The 23,852-nt window shown below is 38.9% G+C and overlaps 2 protein-coding genes across 2 annotated transcripts in view; both read right to left on the bottom strand.

Annotated features, from left to right (window-relative positions):
• Positions 1–348: 348 nt before the first annotated feature.
• On the bottom strand, positions 349–16,103 carry plcxd3 (phosphatidylinositol-specific phospholipase C, X domain containing 3). Its single transcript, XM_067520004.1, has 6 exons — positions 15,812–16,103; positions 6,253–6,509; positions 5,825–5,998; positions 4,659–4,834; positions 3,902–4,003; positions 349–2,953 (listed from the first exon to the last, which is right to left on the bottom strand). The coding sequence occupies exons 1-6, from the start codon at positions 15,912–15,914 to the stop codon at positions 2,797–2,799; spliced, it is 969 nt and encodes a 322-aa protein (XP_067376105.1). The 5' UTR covers positions 15,915–16,103; the 3' UTR covers positions 349–2,796.
• A 1,531-nt stretch (positions 16,104–17,634) lies between these two features.
• Positions 17,635–23,852, bottom strand: part of oxct1a (3-oxoacid CoA transferase 1a) — a 41,851-nt gene continuing 35,633 nt past the window's right edge. The window contains exons 16-17 of the mRNA XM_067520001.1: positions 19,004–19,105; positions 17,635–18,909 (exon numbers count right to left, since the gene is read on the bottom strand). Of these exons, the coding sequence (XP_067376102.1) occupies positions 18,874–18,909; positions 19,004–19,105 (138 nt within the window). The 3' untranslated portion in view covers positions 17,635–18,873. The remainder of the gene's footprint in view (positions 18,910–19,003; positions 19,106–23,852) is intronic.

The raw sequence follows: 23,852 nt of genomic DNA, 5'->3' as shown, positions 1-23,852 counted from the left end.
ATGTTTCCTTTTCATGAGCAACACCTGTCTGCAGAATGGCAGATGCTGCATTACAAAACACAGTCTCAGCAAGGTCACCCTGGGTGCTGCTGCCCACCCACCTCCATCCGTATCACCCTGGAAACGGGATGAATTTAGGTTTCACTGCACAGATAGGGAATAACATACTGCTATGTTAGCTTAAAAGCTGCAAATGTTCTTTAAACTTAGAGAGATGTAATTTGCAGCTGAATACTTTATTATTGTGGCTTTGAAAATGTGTTATTTTTTTAAGTCATGCTAGTAACCAAACAAACTAATCACCACCCAACAAGCCAGAAACTGTTCAGGAAATGAAACTTCACTTAGTCACTTAACAGGCTTAGAAGCTTTATTTGATAGGCCATTTTCCACTTAAAACAGAGTCACTTTCATTTCAACAAAGGTTTTTGAGTTTTACAACAGCAAGGGACTCTTTTCACACCAGAACATAAAGGCAATGACAACAGTTTGGTTCAGAGTAGATGCAAATGTCCTTACAAAACAAATCTTGAAGCATTTTTAAGTCTGCTAATTTGTGAGGGTTTATTCTTAACTTTATGGGTAAGGAGCAGTGCAACATTTAAAAAATTACTTATTTTGGAGATTTTTGTCTCAAAGGGTAAAATAATTTCCAGCTGGGATGCACCCATGCTGTTAAGAACACTATTCAGAAAATAACAAGGTATGCACAAACCTCATGAACCTGATTCATGTACATCAAAAGGTTCATGCACAAAAGTGAAGTTCTAAATAAATGTTAATAACAAGAAGCGGTTTGTTACTTAATTTAAAGTATTAGTTAAGAAATTGTTGACCAAGACTCTTCACAATAATTTAAATAATTTACATTTTTTGGCAGCATACTATTTGCAATTACAGTATGTACAAACTTTTCACGATATAAAACATTTTAACATGGAACCACACTGAAAGAGTACTGTTTGAACTCATTTTCAAACTGAAGCAAAAAATACAAACGTGACGTTCCAGCTGATACTCACTCAATCACATGAGACTTTTAGAAATGGCAGAGGTATTCACAAGACGCATACATTCACAAATCCAAAGAGTTTCCTGTTTGTGGCTTTACATTACCAAACTAGACAACAATGTCCTCACAGAATACATTCTCTGCAGAAAATGCCACATCAATCATACGGTAGGTTGTTTGACATAGTATGTGACTCTTTTCATGCATAATGTGTAAAATCTTGCAATAAAATCTATGTCCATTGTCTTCCTGGGTGTCACTCCAATGTACTTTTCTATCAGCACTTAAACTTTGCACAGTAGAGAATTAAGTGGTTGAAAAAAATCAGAATGTGTTGCACCAGAATCTGTATAGCAGAAATCCAGGGTTTCAGAAACATGAAACATCTAATAGAGTAGACCAAAGAGCGACCACTAGATCTCAACTAAACCTTTTTTGTGTTATTTTCCATGTGTCAAAGCACTGCTGTCACATCAAGACCCCCTGACTCTGAAATATGATGTTTTCTGGCTTGAAATAAAACGGGTTTTTATCACCTGCTATTACGAAAGACACAACACTGTGAAACATTTCATGATGACTCACGTACACTGCACTTTAGCAGTAAGTATCGACACATATACAGGGGGCAAACATTTAGCAGAGGAAACACTGATGGTGAATACACTCTAGTACCCAGATGTACTGTATTTTTATACTTGGCTATCACGACTCAGCACCCACGACAAAATCCAATAAATTTGTCACGCTGTGTTCCTAACTATTAGAAATGACTAGAAGTATTGAATGATGCAGTTCCTAAACAAATTGCGTCTCGGTCGCTCTGTATCTTGCAGCGATAGGTGGCGCTCGTCTCGAAATTTAGTAGCAACACAATGACACTGTGAAAATTATTGTTGAGTTTAGATTCCCAAAGCGTTAGGTTCACATACAGTTACATGGTTGGTACTATTTTCTTGTCGGGACAAGCTGCACTCTGTCTCTAGTTCTCAGTGGTTTTGAAGAAGAAGGTGAATCAACAGTTAACAGATATGCACAGGTCTGATGAATGTCGGTATAAGACTACTGGGAGAAAGCTCCATCAGAGGTCACTGCTCCAGAAATAAATAGGAAAATTGTTATTTTCTTGTCTATGTAATAAGTAAACACATTTTAACACTTTGTATACAAGATGTGGGGGCATTTTGCAGGAGTACCTGCAGTAATATGACCAGGAATGAATATTAGGAAAAAAAACACTTGTTAGCTAGGTAAACAACTGCTAGCTACTAATACTAGCCTATATTATGAGTGGTTTTACACAGAATTGTTTAAACAACCCATGAACAAACTGTCACTGTCACTAGTATATTAAGAATGAAGTACCTATACATGTAGCAGAAGGGTGATGTGCTCTGAGGAATACCCTTGATGACGTGGTAACCCAAGAAATAGTTCATTAGATCAGTGGAAAAGCAGTTATTTTTACAGCACAGGAGGTTTGGAAAAGGATGACAAATCTCACTTGAACAAACATTTTGATGTCCCAAAATAGGAAACAAACAAAACCTCATTCTCTTAGTGCTCCAACTAAAAAGCAGTGTTGTTTCAACTCACTCCAACTTGTCTTTCCTCAGTCCCCTTTTTCCATTTGATCTCTCACTTTACTATAGCCCTAAATAAAGTGACAGGAGCAGTGCAACTCCCCTCTTGAAATAAATGCCAAACAGAAAAGAGTGAGAGCACAGATCCAACCACTGGCTGCAGTGGAGGAGACTGTGCTCCCTGACACCCCCTGCAGACTCTCAGGTGGCATCATCATCATCGTCATCCTGGTGATAGTTGAGAGTGATGACAGCACTGATGAATTCTCCCAGCTCCACAAAGTCAGCTGTGATAATGTTGATCCCGCTCTCCCCAGGTCTCTGTGATCTGATCCACTGCATCATGCCCGGTAAGGCTCTAGGAGGAAGCACAGAAACAAGCACAGATATAGTTACGGGAAAAAGGAAGAAGGGGAAAGAAACTGACAACACGTATAGAGATGGATAGAAGAAGGAATGATGCTTTAACACACTGTGATAAAAGATCTTTGTGATGCAGCACATCCAAGAGAGTCTGCAAGCCAGACACCAGCTGCGGGGATGACACTGAATACTTGCTGGCCATGTTCAAGTAAAGCAAACGGGAGGAGAGGTGTGTTTTTCCTGTAGATGCCTCACCCAGCTTTCTGCATTACAAAATTCAGCGAGTTGTCTCCTCCCTGCGTTTGCTTTCAAGTTCTGTCGAGTCCTCTGTTGGCAGCCTGTGTGGCACAGCGAATGGATGGATTTTTGAATGATGCCTACATCAAAGTAACCAAACGCCCGGTGAGAATGGCTGATAGTGGAGTGATCAAATGAATAATTCATGCGAGGAAAATTGATGGTTTAGCTGCTGAGGCTTTTAAAAAACAGGGGAGAGGGAATGAAATGCAGACAAAGCTAAGCGTAAATCAGAAAAAAAAAAAAAAAAGAAAAAAAAATCCTGCAGCATAACTGAGAAAATAGAGATATAAAAAGAGGGAGGAGAAAGATGAGAAGCATCGCCTCTGGTTTGGTGCAGCTGTTAAAAAAAATTCTCGAGTGAGGTCAGTGTCAAACGCCTGGGGATGCCTCCAAACACCAACGTGGATTTGGGTATAAAATGCCACAATGACTCACATGTAACTTTATGTTGTGTATTGTTAAGGGTAAATCAAGTCTTTTTGTGTTCTTTGGGGGTGTTTGGTCCCACACTGTGTTATTAACATTTGTGCCACCATTGGTACTAGGTTTTTATCTTTTTATTCATAGAGTTATACTAAACATTTCTGTTTTATGTCCATTTATCCTAATGTCTCTGTCTCACACAATAAAAGGGTGTACAAACCTTTCTGTGATTGTCTCTCTCAGTCCACTGGCCACACCCTTCATCACAGTGCTGGCCTTTGGTGTCAGAACCACCTGGGAAACAAAGAATGTCCCCTTCCTCCTGCGAGAGACACATCAAACATTTGCAGTTTTGTTTTCTTGATATTTTTAGCATTTTATCTATTTATGGAAAGTACTTTATGCCATCTGCTGCAGAAAGGTACTACATACTGTAAATACATATATACATACTGCTTTATGTTATAATTAATTACTTTATGTTTCTAGGGTATTTAGTTGTCAGAAACAACAAAACATTCCGAGGCACATTTATATCAGGATTTCCCTTTTTATTGATTACAAAAGTATAACCACTTGTGTACGGATGAAGTTTAACGATATTAATATAGTTTTACTTTAAATGTTTGCCTTAGGTATAAACATGTACTTTGTCACAGACCCATACGAATGTAATACTTTATGCATGTGGTCATTTGAATTTCCCATAGTTGTAGCAGTACATTAATGTGAATATGAAGTTATTAAACACAACCTTCTAAACTCTGAGCAGAGAATGAGAATTGTGACAATCATTGAAAATGGTAGAATGAGTCATTTGGAAAATGTAAAGGCCTTAAAACAAGTAAAATTAATAATACATGGACTATATCATTTTAATAAAAGCATTTTTAACCCAATCAGATTTTGTTACATGAACCTGCTTTATTATGGACAGGGACATAAGCAACTACAGTAAAATAAATGTGGCCTCTGACCTGCGGTCGGTGACAGACGCCTGTAGAAACTGAACCAGCTTCTCTGGGTCGGTTGTGTTGGCCCAGGGAGCGGGCATCATCTGGCCTGGCCACAGGAAGGGCACTTCCAGGGCCATGGGGTGGTGATAGAACACAAGCACTTGATACTCCTTTTCCCACAGATACTGCAGAGTCACCTGAGGTTGGAAGAGGAATGAGAGTGTTCAGGGGAGGCAGGAGGCTATGAGGGGAAAAAGGTGAGTGGAGACCATAGAAAAAGAAGGTGATGCTCAGCAGCTACATAGTAAATATAACAGCACCATTGTTCTGTGCATACACATTAAAGTTAAAGTTGAAGACATTATGGGTGATTTTTTTCATTATGAGAGATTTTATTTTGTAAGAATAGCATGGAAAACTACTGTAGAAGAGTGGTGCAAGTCTACATAGGAAAGCGGAGGGGGCGGAAAAGAGGCGGAAAAATAATACCTGTGAAGAAAATCTGTCATTTATCTACTCTAAAATGAAACCACCACCCAGATGCTTTTATAGCACAGAGAAGTTCATTATTTTCCCAGAATCCACTAGTCACTATTAGCTTTTCATCTCCTCTACACTTCATCCTCACTCAGCAGCAGCACCTGACAGCAAACCCATGATCGTAGAATGGTGATGTCAGAATGGGAGTAAGTGATGGGTTGATTCATTTTAAGGCTGACTGGTATTCCTTCCTTTCTTACTTCTTTCCTACATCTGAAGGTTGGCCAAGGGAGGGGGTGAAGAAGACCAAGTAGTAGAATGAATAATAAAATAAAATAAAACAAAAGAGAGGAAGGCAGCAGAGAGACTAATCTGAGCACCAAAGCTCTTTTCTACTCAACTTCTACGCAAAAGGGCAAAATCTAAGTGAAAAAATGAACTATGATTAGAGATGTGATATTGACTATTCTGCATCACAAGGGATAAAAGCACAGAGATCACTTTTGTGCAGGGCTGAGAAAACAATAATTATCAAAGACCTTTTCAATGCACAAAACAACTTGTGCGTGAGATGTGTCCTCTCTCAGTCAAGAGTTGTTAAGGTTAAAAAAGAACCTGCAATAAATGTTTGAGGCCAGCTTCTGCAGCATTTATTGCTTTTAACCCTATCTCCTGGTAGAATGAAGCGCATATGAACTTGACAGTACCTCCTGAGCAAAGACGACTGGGCAGAGTTTATCTCCAAACACCTCTTTTAGCATGGCCACTAGTTTTTCATGGTGCAGGTTTTGAACGCCGTAGAAGTGGTTGAAGTCCAGGAACACGACCTCTCTAGCATGAGCTGACAGGAAACTGCTTATCTGCTCTAGACCTTCCCTGACCTATAAAAGACAAATATAAAAAAATTCTCATGTTAATTATTTCTTTATTGACAATGATACTAAAATAGTGACACAAACAACTGTGATGTGCTTCAAATCTCTGAAGCACCTTGAATGATTAAGCTCTCAGTCTGCACTTACACATAAAAACGCTGCCACATACACAGAAATGTACAAACATCTCTTAGCAACCACAAGCATCACTAAACATCTATCACATCAAAACACAGCAAAACTCAATGCTCTTTGCTGACCGTTGCGCTGAAGAGCCCGTGGGCGAAGAACAGCTCATTGTCGGGATCTCTGGGCTTGGTGGAGATGCGGAGGTCAAAGAAACGGATCCCAGCCTCCAGTTGGCTGGTGAAGTTCATAGTCTGTGTAGCTAACCACTTCCTCATTAGCTTCTTGGCCACTGTGCCAAAAACAGAAACAAAGTTCTGCACAGTCTCTGGCTGCTCAGGGCCCACTGGAGACGCTTCATCGATGTAGAAACTGAAGGAGTCATGGGAGCCTACAGAGGATACAAACACAAGTCTGCATGTAGGCACTGACAGCTGAATGTTTTCTTTCTGTCGTAGAACACAGCTGTAAGAGTAAGGTCAGTGCTGGAAACAGGCTGGTGCCATGGTAACGCCACTGATTACATGAATAACAGCATGAGTGTTTGTAAGTCATGAACTCTGACTTTAGTCTGTGCACAGACAGAAAACAGTGCTGTGTTCAATATTTTATATCTTCCTTATACTCAAACAGTATAAAGTATATTGTTTATAGTAAATCCTAAAATGCAACTAGAAACATAAAAAAAAGTCTATTGAAGTTGTTATATTATTACATTTTGTGGATCAGTAGTAAATAAAGTTTCTCAGTAGTCACTGACATGGTTTAGTTGTTGTCAAAAGACCCAAGTATGGAACAACTCAGGAAGGCAGAGAGATAGTCGACACAACTTAGTGCTTGTGTTGACCACTGGTCAAGAGATGTGGCCACCCGCTATCACAAGCTTCTTGTCATTTTTAGTTGGAGAGTCATTTTTGGTTACACCTGAAAAGTGAGCTAAATTAGTCTTAGTCTTTTATTACTTTGCAATTCCAGCCCTGTGGAGACTCATTTCTATTTTTCACAGGTCCTTCCCACTTACTCATGGATAAAGAATAATATTGCAGATAAGAGGATAATTCTTTTCATTGTTTTAATATACCTCCGTTGATAAATCTAATCGCCGTTGGACAATATTTTTTATGGAGCTTAACAAAACACAGCCTCATGAAGATTCAAGTCGCAGTGGCCACTTTGTGATAAACTCTTTGTTATCCACTTTTTCCTCAGCACAAAATGATCCTTTGAGAACATTTTAGGGTCTTCTCCAGGGTTCAGATAATGTCTTGCAGTTTTTATGACAAAACAAAGAGAGGAGAAAAAGAACGAATGCCTTTGACTCAACAGAATTCCAAACTGAATGAGAGCAATTTTGCCTTCTGCTGACATATATAAAGAACACCTTGCTTTAAAAGCTAGATTGAACCTCTTAACAGAAAAGGGGGATGAACTGCTGCTTGAATTGAGATGCACTTGCTCTGAACAAGCCGGCCTGCTATCCAACTGCTAGCACACCAACTGAGGTTCAAAAGGCATGCATCATTTTCTTCTGTACAAAGTAATCAGGATAACAGCTGCTTCAACCTACTGTGTTTCTGGAAAGGTATTTGCTGTTAAGTTTTCCTTATTTAATGTGTGCTTTGGGCATTATAAGTACATTTTCATTTTTTGCCACTGTTTAAGGGGGAAAGCAGAAATCTCATAGATACTGTACTAACAGACAAGAAACAATAACCTTTGTGAAAGCCCTACTAATTCACCATTAAACATCCCTTCTAGTAATTCTGTGGGTAATTAGAAATCTATTTTACGAGTTGTGTTCAGACAAAAACAAATAAAAAAAGCTAACATCCCAACATTGGCAATAACATTGGCCTGATGGAGTCCGTGGTGGCATTTTTACCTTGAAACCAATCAGAGGTTTATTCTGTTACTTATGTTTTGTTTTTGTGTGTGTGTGTGTTCGTGGCTGCAAATTCAAATTAAGCAGACGCTAATTCTGGTATCTTCCTCCTGCTCTCATCGCTGCAATCAATTTCCCATCCTCTTTTTGTCTCTTCATTACAATCCCTCTTACACACACACAAGCATAGACCCCTCCTCCACCGATACACAGACACAAAGCCTGAATTGACCTTCAGCTATCTTTATTCCAGTGCCAGGTCTTTGCGCTTGGCCCAGAGAATGACCATAAGCAGGGTAGACAGCTGAATCCTGGGGCAGAGCAGCAAACAGCATAGCACAGGCTAAGCCGTACCACCGGGGTCACAGCAAAACAGTGTATGACCTAAACCAGACGCAACAGCTGGCTTGTTGCAGAGAATGATTCAGCTCTGAAAGTTGTGCAACTGAACATAATTATCACATAATTATTATCTACTGGCCCACCTTTTATTTGTTCCATAAATCCGATAATTGCTCGGCCTTTAAAATTGTCAGAAAAACAGGCCCAATTGCAAAGTTGTCAGGCCCAATTTGATTATAAATTTAATGTCCTTGTTTAGTCTGACCAACAGTTAAATGCTAATATATTCAATTTAACATCACATAAGATAAAGAAAGAAAGCAAATCTTTATGAGAAGTTATAGGTAATATTGTTTCTTTTCCTTGTAGTTTTTGAAATTGATCAAAGTTAAGGATTTATTTTCTACAACTTAATGTTGATTGAAGCACCAACTAATTGTTTTAGCTCTACAATATCATGCCCCTGTGATAGCTAAGACATTCCTGAAATATTTACTTTTGAATATTAAAGGAATATTACATATATACTTTAAGTTTTACATTCTGCTAGAATCAATACAACTAGGTTTTAATGAAAGCTAAACAGCCAGAGGCAAACTAATAAAGCCTGTTTGTGTTTTACTAACAATCATTGCTTAATGTGCATGACAAAAGCCTGTGCCTGTGTTATACTGCAGTGAAAACAAGAGGAGGAAAAACAGAGGCACTATTAACACCGAAGGGCCAAACCTTTTGCCAAGTGTGCAGAACATCTACAAGAATTAGGAGAAAAAGCTGTTAGGGAAAGAAAGTAAGCACAGTCTAACAAAATCAAGCAGCTCTACCTGGGCTCTGAACATGACTAATTATTGTTTGTGTTATGGAATAAATTACTCCACCGTAATGCTAGTGTTATGTCTCAGGGGCAACGCATTCACTTGGAAAAGTGAGAAAACATTAAAATGCTGAAATAGCCTGAGCAGACAACCGATTTTCATGCTCTTACCATCACGAACAAACAGTTATGTCTTGGAACTGAATCATTTCTCTTTTATTCTCGTCTATAAGCAATAAAAGTCCTCAGTCATAAGTCACAATAACAATACTAGGTTTTTATCCTTTTTTTACTTTGATAAGCTGCTAAGAAATTGAAAAAAATGTGACACTGACATCATGACTACTGCAATGGTGCATGTATTTAATCAGTAGCAAAATAATAATTAATGTTACCAGAGAGCTTACTAAATAAAATCCAAATTACTGCTTCGCTGTCAACCCCTGTATTAAAAAATACATGGGAAAGAGATTTGGATCACACTGAAAGTGCCACAGTTCGTCACAGAGAATAACCGGCTTACTGTAAACAAATCGCATGCTGTTTGACAGTTTGATAGATGTAAAGACATTGACAATCACAAAACCATAATCAAGTTCCCATATCCAAGAATTTTACAAATTAACGTCAGGCTTCTCTTTTTATAACTCACTGGTAATTGTTGAAGAGTTTGCCTCAGTGGCCGAACAGCACAGCACTTTAAGTTTAGGATGTGAACTTTGGGAACTCGTCTTCCCTTACATCAGCTGGGTAATCATGTCTGAAACGGATATGAAGAAGCTGATGTCTTACTAGGGTGGAAGAAGATGCATCGAAAGCACAAAGAGGGAGAACAAGTCAGAGTGCAGAGAGAGAGCCGGAAACAATGGCAGCATAGAGATTCACATAATGATGATGGTGGTTGGTGATGACCATTAGGGAACTGACCAGTGCTAACTAAATCATTTTGAGAGCAAACCATTTAGTGGGGACCATTGGTGGTTTGCGCTATTTTTCATGCCAAAACACTATTGCCCACAGTCTCTATTAATATCTATTTTATAGTAGAGGAGAGGACAGGAGAGGAGAAAATGGAAATGACAGTGTAGAGATGAGTTTAATAATACTAAAGATAGATAAGAGCACCATCCTCTCTCCTCTACACTCACCGTGCGCTACTTCCTATATTATTTTATCATAACTCTTCAATTGTTGCTCTTTGAATCTACTTCCTGCAGTCCTCTATTCTTCAAGCTTCAAATCCGCTCAAGTCTCAAATTGTCCCCTGCCTTGCTACTCTTTTCCATCTTGTTCGAGAGGTGAGCGAAGCACATATGTTTCCGATGAGGCTGAATTATTTGACTTTTAGAATCTAGATAAATGTCCCCCCTGCTGGAAAACCAATTAACTGCCAGTTGTGATGCATAAGCAACCGGTGGAGAATACACGCATAACCGTTTCTGCCATTTCTGAGATATTTAGATAAAAGCTTATTTAGAGCAAAATTGAAAAGCATGTAAATGCATTGAAAAGGATGGTTTATTATGACTTTCAGTATAGCACCAGTTTTCTCTCTTGAAACTGTTCTTAAAAAGGATTATAACTGTTTGCTGTAGGTAATAAAATACACAAAACACCAATAGAAGATTTGTGTAGTTTTAAACTCATAGTCTAAAGCTAAGAAGTACAAATAGACAGAATCTGATTAAAGCAACTGTTCTCTGGGCAAAGGTTATGTTAGGGTGATATTTGGTGGATCATTATGGGGACATACAGTATCCATTACAGCAGCAAAGCAGCAGTACCCACCTCTTTCGCACCTAGGTGCTTAATTTCTGGGCATTCGTTTTGCTTTTTTTTACTAATCTATTTTCTCCTTCCTCGTTTGTTTTGTATTTGATATCCTCTATTTCTTGCTGGCTTTTAGTTGGTTGATTCCCTGCCCTTCAGATATCTCGCTGCACTACCCATGTTTATCCTGGTATCTGACACCATCCATGCTTCTTTTTCAGGGGCTTAAGTGGCAGCAGAGTGATCTAGTGAAGGGGCTGATGGACAAATTTACAGCTAAAAGTCCTGGCCTGGCCTTCTCCCCTGCCCAGAGGGAGCTGGCAAGACTGAGGATGCCTCTTCTACAATAGATTTATTTTTATTGCCTACGAGGCCATCTTAGCTTAATACAGTTGCCTTCACCCTTTCCCCCAGGCCAAAGATATGCAATTCATTTCTTACCTCTGGTAAAGCTTTGAGCTGTTACCGTCCGCCTTGAGAGAGAGGCTAAGTATGGCTCCCTTGAGCCCTCTTATGCAAACATGACACTTTAGTTTTGCGAGGGTCACAATAGTCTATAGTATCTCTGAGCTAAAGCAGAGCAGTCCAGTCCAGATGTTTGCCTGCTTTGAATGAAATAACTATAATAAAAATATACTGTATACAACATCCTAAACTTATGTTATGCTTTTGTTAATCTTTTTTTAAATTGTCTTATTATTAAATAGATCGAAAAAATCAGCCACACAATGTAATTAACTAGTATGGAAGCTGCATGGTCAAAATCATGTGTGGCATAAACTGGTCATTATGTTACTAACAAAAAAATTACAGGTTGCTAATTGGCGGGGCTGCATGTCATTCAGCCTGTTTGGACCTTATCTGTCCCCTAATGACAAAAAAACAAAATCAATGAGGGCGGCATTAAAAAGATCTGAATTGCCCAATCATCTAATGAAAAACAATAAAGCAGGGAAGGTCAACTATTATAATCCTGATAATGAGTACTTAGATAATCATAATTGTGACAGTAATGTGTTTTACATCAGGATGTGCAATTATATGAATTATTGTGCATGCTTGTAGGACACACATACATGCTAATGCCAATCATCAAAGGAAGTACTGGAAGCACGATGTAATTGCTATGGCACTCAAATTCTGACTGTCGCTCCCTTCGGCATGTTTTATGTTGACAGAAAGGCAAAGAAATAAATCTAGTGTATCTCTGGCAGCACCTGCTGACCACCTCAGTCACAAAAACCTGCAGCCACGCAGTCTGCAGCACTCACCTAACAGATCTATCAATAGCCACAGAAAAACAGCCCACCACGTGCACCAATGATCAGCTAGTGAAAAGGAAAATGGTAACTACTCCCTCCCCTCTTTTCTCCCTCTCCCCCGTTAATGGAATTCATCTTTAATCTCCTTCTTTCTTTCGTCTGCTGCTCGCCCCTTCACCCATTCCCCAATCAGCTGTAGAGCAGAACTGACACAGGTCATCTGACTTTGTCTTAGGTCGGGAATGAGCTAAGTCATGTCTAAAAGCATGCATGTGCTTATTTTACAAACAAGGTATTTTGACCAGCAGAGCACCAACAGGACCATGGTCATGAAAATATGTAATGTTTTTATGTAACAAATAGTTAAATTAGAAAGTGCTTGGCTGCTGTGTTGTGTCATGAGTCACAGTATAATAAACAACTCTGTAACTGGATTAACTCATTGGTCACTAGTTATGTTCTGTGCTGCTCTCTGCTCGAAAATACAACACAAATCGGACTGTACTTAATAACCTCACATGTCCCGGTTGTTGTTTCAATGTGGTTCTAGAAAAAGCTGTCTATTGACAGTTCTTCTCCTTCAGTCAGGTTTCACAGCAGCTCTGAGTCAGCTCTCCTCAGGGTGACAAATGATTTATTGGTGTCTTTGTGCTGTGAAAATCATGCAATTTTAATTCAGTTGGAACTCTCTGCTACTTCTGACAAAATCAATCATTCTTGTCTCCAGGACTGTCTCAACCATGCTGTTGGCATTTAGGATCAGACTTAGCAGTGGATTGATCAGTTTTAAATAGCACTGACAACTTTTTCTTTTATTCCTGAAATCCTGGTCCTTCACAGCTCATCTTTATTGTCTTGGCTATTCAGACACAAAATGGCAAAAGAAAAAGTCTTTACAATTCAAAGTTTTTGAAATAGAAAACTTTTGACCAGTGATCCAAATTCCAACTATAACTTTTTCCACCTGAAGACCATTGAAATATTCAAATACTTTCTCTCCTTTAGGGATTCACAGACTGTTTTATATGCTTTTATCTCGTAGCCTATTGATTACTGTAGCTCTCTTTCTTTGGGAGTCAGTCAGTCGGTCAGTTGTCTTGCTTGCAGTGTGACCAGAATGCAGCAGCAAGTTTCTTTAAGAAGAGAGACCTCCTTAACTCCCTGTACTGGCTTCTCTTCACTGGCTACCCAATTATATTTAGAATGTAACAGTCTGTTATTTGTTTTTAAGGTATGCATTAATACGCACCACTTCTTAGAGTTTTTGATTAATATTTAAGTCCTACCACAAATGTCATGGGTAACTGAGTATTACAAATTCTTAAATAACCATACACTGCTCACTGTTATTTCTTAGCAAACACACATACGGACATTTTTTTGTATCTTACAACTGTTTATCTTTTTTTGTCTGTTGTCTATATTTTTCATTTAGTTAAAGAAACACCCAATTCTGCTCATGTGCCATATTGTATTTATTTATTTTATTTTTTTATGTTTTCACATTAAGGTTGACCAGGCTTATCTCAGTCAAACAAAACAGCAACGACATATATCTACATACTAAATATATAACTACGAGGTAACTAGATACTAAATGAAAAAATACAGCAGCTGCTGTATCTGTCAATTCGCCTGCTGCTTTGACAATTTTTAATATGTTGTGTGTATCCATATACTAGACAGTATTTCAATCGTACATGAATCATTTAGCTGTGTTAGCTCATTAACCAGTTACTTGAAATATGTCCAACAGATACCATTAAAACATCATGAACATATTAATTAAGTCTTGTCTAACAACAGAACCTTAAAATAAAGTCAGTGCCAATTATACAGAAGATTATGTATACTAATGAGTACAGCTGTGTAATGCTGGCAACACATGCGGCTTTTGGGCAACAGCAGGGTACCATGCCATCACATCACCCCGAACAGCAGAGTACTCCAAATAGTTTAAACACTTTGGTCTGGATCATAAGTGCTGTATCAGCTGGTGAACAATGTCTTTTTCTCACAAATAAACAGTCTGAGTTACAGACAGCTGCAGTTGGGGGTCGAGAACTGGTGAGAATTTCACATCTTGAATATAATATTACTATAACTATGAGAAAGAATAAAATTTGTGAAAGAAATGAAACAGTTCTCTCTTTTATTTCTTGTCTGTCCCAGTTTTATTTCTGCTTGAACAAAGTCATTTAAAGCTGTCTTCCAAAAAGAGACAAAGGGGATGTTATATGAGACACACTTTGAAAATAGATCAGACAAGCACCCCAGTAAGGAAACATGCTTGTTGCTAAATAAGCTCTTATAAAATCCCGTGGATCTCTGAATTTATCTTGACAAACAGAACGCCAAATGTGTGCACACAAGCAGAAGGAAGTGGAAAGAATCAAAGAATGTTTACAGAATCTGTATCCAGAGTATACAGACGGTAGGCTGAGAGCAGCTGAGCTGCAGGGCCAATAAGAAGTAATGATACCTAATTAATTGGGACAGAGCATGTTCTCATGCTGCCTTGGCATTGATGAACTGGGGTGTAACAGGGCACGTGTCATGTGATTCAGCAAAATTGCATGCATGAGGTAATACATACCATGCTGTTTCTATCATCCAGCTTAAATTTGACTAAATCTGTGATAAATGTGTCCTGGCTTCATTGTGGTCAGTGTGGTCAGTGTGGGTAACATGCCACACCTTGCTGGACTGTGAGCACCACGCCATCTGCATCTGAAATGCCATTATTGCACATGCCAGCCCTAAACACAGCAGGTATCCATAGTTAACAGAAAGAGAGGGAGATGGAGAGAGGAAGAGTGGGGTTGAGGTATAGAGAAAATGAAGAGAGAGAACGTGAAAGAAGTAGAAAGGATTGGAAATGTAAGAAAATGAAGAATGGAGGGCTCTTTGTGGAGGGTGTGATAATCACCAGGCAGCAGATATGGAATTAACTGGCTACTAATAAGCCCTTCCATCAGTCCAAGCAGTATTAGGCTTTACAACCAGCATTTTCAAATTGAATGGACTTTAGGGGGACCTGCACAATGATTGGCTAGAGGTCCACAAGCTCATGTTATTTGGGCAGCTATGTGATCATCTGAGTGCAATGAACCCATCCCACTCCCCTTCTCTTATTTTCCCCTTTATGGCCACCACCCAAGTACAAATGCAAAAAGTCCTACACTAACCAGAGCATGGTCCATTTGAATCTTAGGAAAGCGTCGGAGACTCTGAGTCGACTCCTTTTTTTTTTTTTTTTTTTTTTAAGCTCAATCATTCTCATCGTTTGGAATAATAGGTTTCGATGTTATAAACGAGTTATTTATAACCCCACAAACACGCAAGCCAAACAGTTCAAAATACACAACACTTCTCACGCTGCGCAACAGGTCTTGCCCTTTGTTGTAAAAATGTAGGATGAAAGTAACCATCAATTCTGGGAGTTACGCTGTATGCAAAGAAACCCTCGAAAACTGCACAGAAAGCAAGTGTTTTGAAGGCTGAAGCTCAAAGCCTTGTTATTTCGCAACCAACAGAACAGCTACATGCGACGCGCGGACAGCAGAAGACTGACATCCTCCTCCTCACCCGATTACACTGGGGCAGCGAACAGAAACACCTACCGGGAATTGCCAGGTTGGTCAGCGGGATTGTGTGCATGCTCTGCGGTAAACTTGCCATCCAGTCTGCGAACCGGAGGTCGCTTCTCCCGTGAGACGAAGCCATGCTGCTGACGTGCCCAAAGCTCCGTTCTCCCGGACCGGTGCCTGCTCTCTCTTGCTCTCCACAAACACAAACTACAATAGCGCACACGTGCACGGACACGCACACAGTCTCTCTCTCTCTCTCGCTGTCTTACACACGGCAGCGCCTAAGAGAGCCAATCCACACACCCCTGAGCAGTACACATCGGTGGGTAGCACAATTACGAAAATGCGGTTGGACGGATCCAAATATGGCAACATTCGGAGGTTAGATTCCCATGAATAGGTAATAATAACACTGTAGATAGTGTATGTGTCTGTTTTGCAATCGCCCAGTCTGGTAGAAATCACACCAAACGATAGACCAAGCAACAGCCCGAGTCCTGTTTATACCACTATTACACAAAAAGTAATGGTAAAACTACATGGATCCCATGTTTTCCTTTCAGGTCTTATCAGCACCATTCAGTGTAGTTGTTTACCAAGCGTCATTATAAGAAGCTGTGCACTCATTGACATTTATATTAGTTTGTGAATTTTTTTCAAATTAGAGATTCTCCAGTTGCTTCAATGTAGCCACTTTTATGCACTTTTGTGGAGAAATTTGAGCACCTAAAAAAACTTTCTAAATGCTTAATTTTGTTTGCCCAGGAGCATGACTGAGGTCACAGTTCAATGACTGAGAGGCATATGGCCATGATTCATTTTTGCTGCAATTAATGGCTAAGGCAATGAATTACTGACATTTTCATATGGGGGATAAGCAGCTGGCTGCCAACCTTAACATGAGTCATTCAAAACTAGGTCACACTGGTATAAAGATGGAGATTATATCAAAAGCTGCAAGTGTTTAAAAGTATCCACAATGATGTTCGGCTGAACATGACATTTTCCGCACAAGGGGGTCTTTTCAAATGTGCATCTATTGCCATAAAGGTAAAGTGGACTACAGCGCTACAAAGCTTTTTAAATGTTTCCCATTTGGTAGTGTTTCTGCAATCACATCTCAGGAGACATGACAGCGAGGAAGCGTTGATTTTGATGTCTATATTAAACCAGAGTAGACATAAAGAAACATTGACATAATCACTCTGCGCAATCAGCGATCACTCTCACTGCTGTGTCCAAATGCATTTAAAGTAGCTGGTCCTTGGCCTTCATACTGGATAGACCAAGTATCCCTATGGTTCTAGTTGGACACAACATCCATAAATTATCAGCATTAAAAAAAAAAAAAGGAAGTGTAGTCTCGAAAAATGAATTTAATGTGGTGGCTAAAAGAAGGAGCCCAAAGCAACATTGCACTCATAAAGACCAAAGATGGCCCTGCTTGCCTCCCACTCAAAAGTGACAACACGAGAAAATGATAAACATAGATAAACATCTAATAAAAATGTACTTTTTAAATTTCACTTGTAATAGTAGTTGCACAAATCATTAAAAGCCAGTGGCAATAGCCTCTGCCACTTTCTTCCATTTTTTTTGCTTGATCATCCAAACCAGTCGATCGTCTTCAAGCCAAAAGCCCACTGGCTAAATACTCCAGTTATATAATAGTCCTCAGGTGATGGCAGCGCATCTACTCGAGTGGAGAAATCACATCAAAAATGTCAATGCAGGCTCATCATCAACATATAGAAAGCTCCAACCGGTAAAGTAACAGAAGGCACCACTCTCAAAGCGGTCATGTCTTTGATCTTTGTGTGATACGATGAGGTGAATGTCAACAAATAAAATTGCTATTTGTGCTTTTAAGATTCTTTTTTATTCAGAAATCATAAGATTAAGACAAAATAAACAATACATGTCTTTTTGTTCCACTCAGCACACATGGCAGTATTTTATGTCATATACAAAGGTTAGTGAACAGCAAATGTCTGAGTATAAAATGTTAAGGCTGAAATGTATAAAATATCCACAACTCTGAAATGTGTATGCTGAGAGGAAAAAAAAAAGACATGTTGACATAAGCCCCTTTCAGACATGCACTGGAATTCAGACATTTTCCAAACTTTCTCTGGGGTGTATGTGGGAACACCCAAGTCTGTTGGCCCTGACATTACTTATTCAGCCAGCTGCCTAGTGCAAAGTCCGAATTATCTCCACCCAAGCTTATTTGTGAATAGAGGAGTTAATACTCTGGAGGATTCACCATGAGTGAGTGGGCGTGTTGATGACGTCCATTTCCTGCGACTGCCGCGAAACCAGGCAAATACAAACAAGGTGAAGGTGAAGAACTAATTCATTCATATAAACACAACAAAGTTGAACTGGAAGGAGAACGAAGTTCGTGGACTTCTGTCGGCTATAGCTTATTAAACTATCTGACACTATTGCAGAGGCTACTGCATATATAAACTAGACACTTAATACCGCACTGCCTTTTTTTGTGTTTTACCTTTTGTGTGGTAAAACACAAGTTTAAACATCTACATACATATTCCCCTCTATGCTAAATAAGACCTATAACACACATTTACTTTCTAAATTCATTACATTTCAGATTCCTGTATTTTGTTACAGTAACTTATTGATCTAAAAAATGATTCAAGAGATTATGTATTTATTAAATTATTGTATCTTTTACAGTATTACAATGGTAGTTTTGTTGGAGAGCAAGAAATGAATAATCACAGTTTTCAGTGTAAGCTCAGATGAATACTTTGGCTTTTGGTAGCTACACAAAAGTCAGTAACGTAATGGGTAAAGTGTAACAGGCAAGAATGTGTTGTTCCCTGATCATTTGTCAGATCAGGTTACGAAAGAAGAGGCATGCATGCTGGTACATTTGAAACTGAGTATCAGTCAGGATTCACCCCTTCTGATCTTTGCATGCTGATTACCTGGTAAGCGAACAAAATACTTTTTTTATTTTATTTGCATATGTTGACCTGCTCCGGCTGATAAATTGCTAGCTGTTCATCACAGAGAAATGCAGTTACACAAACCAAATACATAACTTAGATCCATTGCAAGTTCTTCTAGATTTGCTGCATGGTCCTCAGGTTAGGAGATACCTAGAAAAGAGCAGATAGGACGCACATGATGTGCATGCTGGTCTTGAGCCTCAAATTTAAAAACTGGTATGTATCAAACTGTTAAGTAACTCACCTCAAAATCAGTTCCAGTGCACGCCTTGATATCCTCAGGAGTAAGCCCTTCCCATACTTCTATCAAAGTCAGGCCTTTTGTCTTATCCACATCAAACACAGCCTGTTAGAAGGGGAGGGAAGAAAGTAAATGGTAAGGGGTGTGGACTTGTATAGTGCTATTCTACCTATTGGTACTTAAAACGCTTTTCACTGCTTCTCATTCATCCATTCGCACTCCCGATCACACACACCGATGGAGGAGCTGCTATGAAGTTGGGGTTAAGTGTCTTGCTCAAAGACACTTGACACATGACCGGAGGAGCTGGGGATCGAACCAGCAAGTGGGGGATTGGTGGACGACCTCTCTACCTCCTGCACCACAGTCGGACGGAAAGAGAATAAGGATAGGATGTTCAAAGAAAGCAAGAGATAAGAGTGGGTGACAAGACACAGACAAAATGGAGAGATTTTTTTCCATAGTATTATTTCCATAGTAAATGGGTTTGAACTCTATGATGTGTGGACACTGGGCTCACAGACACGGATGTAGGAGCCCCAATTATCAAAGGGACCAAAAAGAGAAGACAACTCTTGCCAAAAACATTAGTGTACCACCAAAGTGCAACACGCAGATGGGCAAACAGCTGCAATTATTTAAGTTAAAAATGTAAGTTAAATTTCATTAGCATATATATAAACAAATCAACTGACTAACTCAGCTGTAAAACTTACAACTTTTTAAAGACATTTTTCAGCAGCAATGCCCACATTAACCTGGATTAACCTGCTCTACTGCAGTGACACTGGATGGTGAAAATTCTACAAATGTGGACAAATATCTATAAGGTACATTCACATGGTTAAAAATAGCACTGCAAGTTTCTGTAGGTTAGTGGCTACTTGTTCATATGCACTGCAGTTTTTTGTTTTTTTTGTCCTTTCAGCTTATCCTGTGAATTCAGGGTCACCACAGTGGATCATTGTCCGCATGTTTATTTGGCATAGTTTTTACGTTGGGTGCCCTTCCTGACGCAACCCTTTCAAATTTCTACCGGTCGTGGGACCGGCACTGCATGACTGCGGATGGGGGTGGGCTGTTGGGGGTTCAGTGTCTTGCCCAGAGACACTTCGGCATGTGGTTCAGCAAGAGCGGGGCGCGAACCTCATTTATGTGTAGGCGGCCACTATACCCACTGAGCCCACTACCGCCAGTAAGTAGTTCTGAATGTACTGTAAACACATCCACAAACAAAAAGTGATAAAGCTGTCTCCAAGTTGACATTGGACAAAGTTTATATAGTAATATTTGCACAAACTGAGTTTGTATGATTCATACTTTAACTGAGGTGCCTCATTTACACTGATGTAACACAAACACTGGCAATTTATCAGAAGACAAAATGCAGCCATGTTCTGTCTTCTGAAAAGTAGCAACATAAAATAAATCTGAAATCAATCTGATACACTAATGCTTGTCAAGTACCTTCAGGCAACAGCCCACTTAAAGCCTTCTATCATAGGCTAAAATAATTCTATGATCCATTTGTGATTATAAACTTACAGAAATGTCATCTGCTCTGCCCAACGTTACATTAAAGTGTCAAAAACAGTCTTTTTTGCTTTGATGCATAAATATTGTACTTTGTACCGTTGTTCTGTTTTTTTCCTACAATATCATCGTTTCTTAAAAACTGTCTTAGATTTTCATTTTAAACAAGTGTTGTATCTCTACAACAAACTATGATTTGTAGAGGGAAGAAAGGAACACCTATCTCAAGAAAGTTTTATGGATGTATTACATTAAAGTTCACACAGAAGCAGGGACTTTTAGAAGAAACTTTTATTATTTGGTTAGTTTATTTACTGCTTCTTTACTTTCATCAGGAGGGCAACGCACAGCAGGTTTTTCCCCAGCTCTGTCTCCTGAACCATATATAATTTCAGTAATAAAGAGAGAAAGCCTTTATAGGATGGTGTTGCTTCTAATATGACAGTTAATCATTTATAATTCATTTGACATTATGCGGAAAAATGCTATGGGGCTGCTGTGATCATAGAGGTACCTGTACTAAATACAGTTGTTGCACACAGTTGTTTAGAATAATTGCCCAATTGTATTATAATTCATTAGCTCATTATTACAGTATGAATGACAATAAAAACAGCACATACGTCTCCTCCTGTCCCGTCAGAGGTACTGGTGACAGCAAATTAATTCTGACACAATGCTCTGGGTAGGGCAGATAGGGCAAAGCTCTGCACACATTAATTTTACTGTATTTGTGCATACTTTTGTATTTCTTTTATCTTTTGTTGGTTTTATTCAATCAAATGGTTAGAAATCCATCCCAAAACACACAAATGAAAAGTCTATTCATTTTTAAGCATATCTGAAAACAGAATATTAGTTTAAGTAAAATTTGCAATATAAACTACTTTCAGGAATAACTGCCTGACAAATCCATGGCATTCTACGGATTAGTTTAGGTGTGATTTCCTCCCTTCTGCAACACTTCCCTGTTGTGCTTAGTGGACAGTGTTCCTGAACTCTATGGTCCAGCTTCACCCACACCAGCTGGATGATGTTCAGGTGTGGTGACTGAGCTGGCCAAACCACCTTTAAGAGAATTCCAGCAGCTACTTTCTTTCCAGATAATTCTTACACAGCTTTGAACAATGCTTAGGGTCACTGTCTTATACCCAATCAGTTGTTAACCAGAGGGAATGGTATGCCTCAAAATTAAGTAGTATTCATGACGATGGCGGATGCCTGGCACATGATGCAGATCAACCACACTTCCATTGCCATGTTTCCACTTCCATGCTTCATTGATAGTTTTATGCAAACATCTATTATTTTTTCATGAGCTCTATATCTGACACCTTTTTCATAGGATCCAAAAACATCAACCTTTGGCTCATCAGTCCAAATGACTCTGTTTGGCAACTCTGCCGATGACACCAACTGACATGAGTCTCCTACTCGTGGTGTCTCGTTTCTCTCGTTTTATTCAATGATGCATCAAATTCAAAAACACTGAGGCATCTTTTTTTCAAGAGGGACATTTGTAAGTACTTGTCTTTTTGGGCATGTACACATCGGCCTTCCTCACAAGTCTCTGTCTCTGTCCTGATTAGATCCACATGTAGCATGTCCCTATAGTGTACAGTTTTTAAAGAAATCTTCAATTTGTTGGCTATATATAACATAGAGAATAACCTTCCATTCTCAAAACAAGTATAGACTAACAAGTTTTGAAGAGAAAGCAGTCTTTGTTAGTCATTTTTAGTTCTAATGTACACTGAACGTATAGACAAAGAATTCAATCTACAGAAATGACAGGTCATTGGACATTATTTATTTATTTTAATATGTTTGGGATTTGAAATTCTGGAAAAAATAGAATAGAAAGTAGAATGCTACAAATTTGTAGCATTCTACTAATTATTGTATATTTTGTAGTAATTGCTAAAACTAAAAACTGATTTTGAATTGACCATTATTCTGAATTGTTTTTGTGCATTTTGTGATCTGTTTACAACCATTTGATTGAAAACCAACAAAAGACAAACTTACCGTTGTGTCTGTGTTTCCAAACTTGTTCTTGTTAGTGTATATTTTAAAAGCCATGTTGTTTATTTTGGGCTTGTTTCTACAGAGTTGATAAGGTTGTTTCTCACAAGAGATGTAGCAACGTTTTTAAAAAAAGGTAGCAGTAGTGGCCACAGCAGCTAGCCCTAAGCCTGCCTGCAGACTGCTATATGCTTCATTTTCTCACAGTGTGGAGGTGCCGCACTGGGACAGTGACATTGACTCTACTTATACAGTGAGTGAGGACCATAACCCTGTTCATTTGAGTGACAGGGCCTCAACATTTTTGGCTGCCATGTTCCTGAGTGTCAACCAGCCCTAAAACAGGGTATCTGTTTGTGAATGCATGGGCCCACAAGGTTGTTGAATTAAGGTGTTAGTGTGCTATATTAACTAATTTTCCTGTCATCCTGGTTTGCTGTAATGCGTGTCGTATAAGAGGGGTGCATTCATGAGAGGGGACGCAGAAATTTAAAGCTGCAAATTCTATGTGTGTGTACACATAACTGGGAATGTGTTTTAAAAAAATTAAATGATTGAAGTTGGTGACTTGCCACCCCACTTAACAATTCTGGGAATATATATTATTCTATTTTATTTGAATCAAGGTGCACATTTTTACTTATTTCTTATGTTGATAGTGGTTATGTAATAACTAACCTAACAAGGTGAATTAATATTTGTTGAGAAACATTAGCTTACAGTATTAGAAATCAATATTTAGAAAAAGGCGTTTCATAAATTAGGAGGGAAATAGTTTTACAAACTTCAGGCTCTATCGTTAATATAGAGTAAAGTATAAATAGAGTATAAAGTGCTACAGATACATTCTGCAAATTAGGCTGCTGCTTCTAAATGCAGGACTGATATGACACATTAGGTTAGTGAACATACAGTACAGCATATAAAATAACCCTGTTAACTGAACCAAGAGCAATGTCATTATACCTATTTATGTACACAATACAAAAATATGTTTTTAAACACATGCCAGGCAGGGTAAGCTTAGCTAGGATCTGTGGCTTCTTTCACCAGGGACTGACAAGGCAAGCCACAGTCACATCCAGGCAAAGCTTGTCAGGACTCTCAGCTCATTAGAACCACACACACAGTTACAGGGCAGGAGGCAGATATCTCACTCCAATATAACAAGACAGATGGAATGTCGCAAGGAACAAGGGACTATGAAAAAAAACAGGACACTGCATATATAATTGTGACATGTGTCACATGTGAAAATTGGAGATTTGTCAAAATATGCCAGAGGTGGTAAATA

The sequence above is a fragment of the Channa argus genome, chromosome 11 (genome assembly GCF_033026475.1).
Source record: "Channa argus isolate prfri chromosome 11, Channa argus male v1.0, whole genome shotgun sequence".
NCBI classification, from domain to species: domain Eukaryota; kingdom Metazoa; phylum Chordata; class Actinopteri; order Anabantiformes; family Channidae; genus Channa; species Channa argus.
This window is presented reverse-complemented; position numbering and strand designations above follow the sequence as displayed.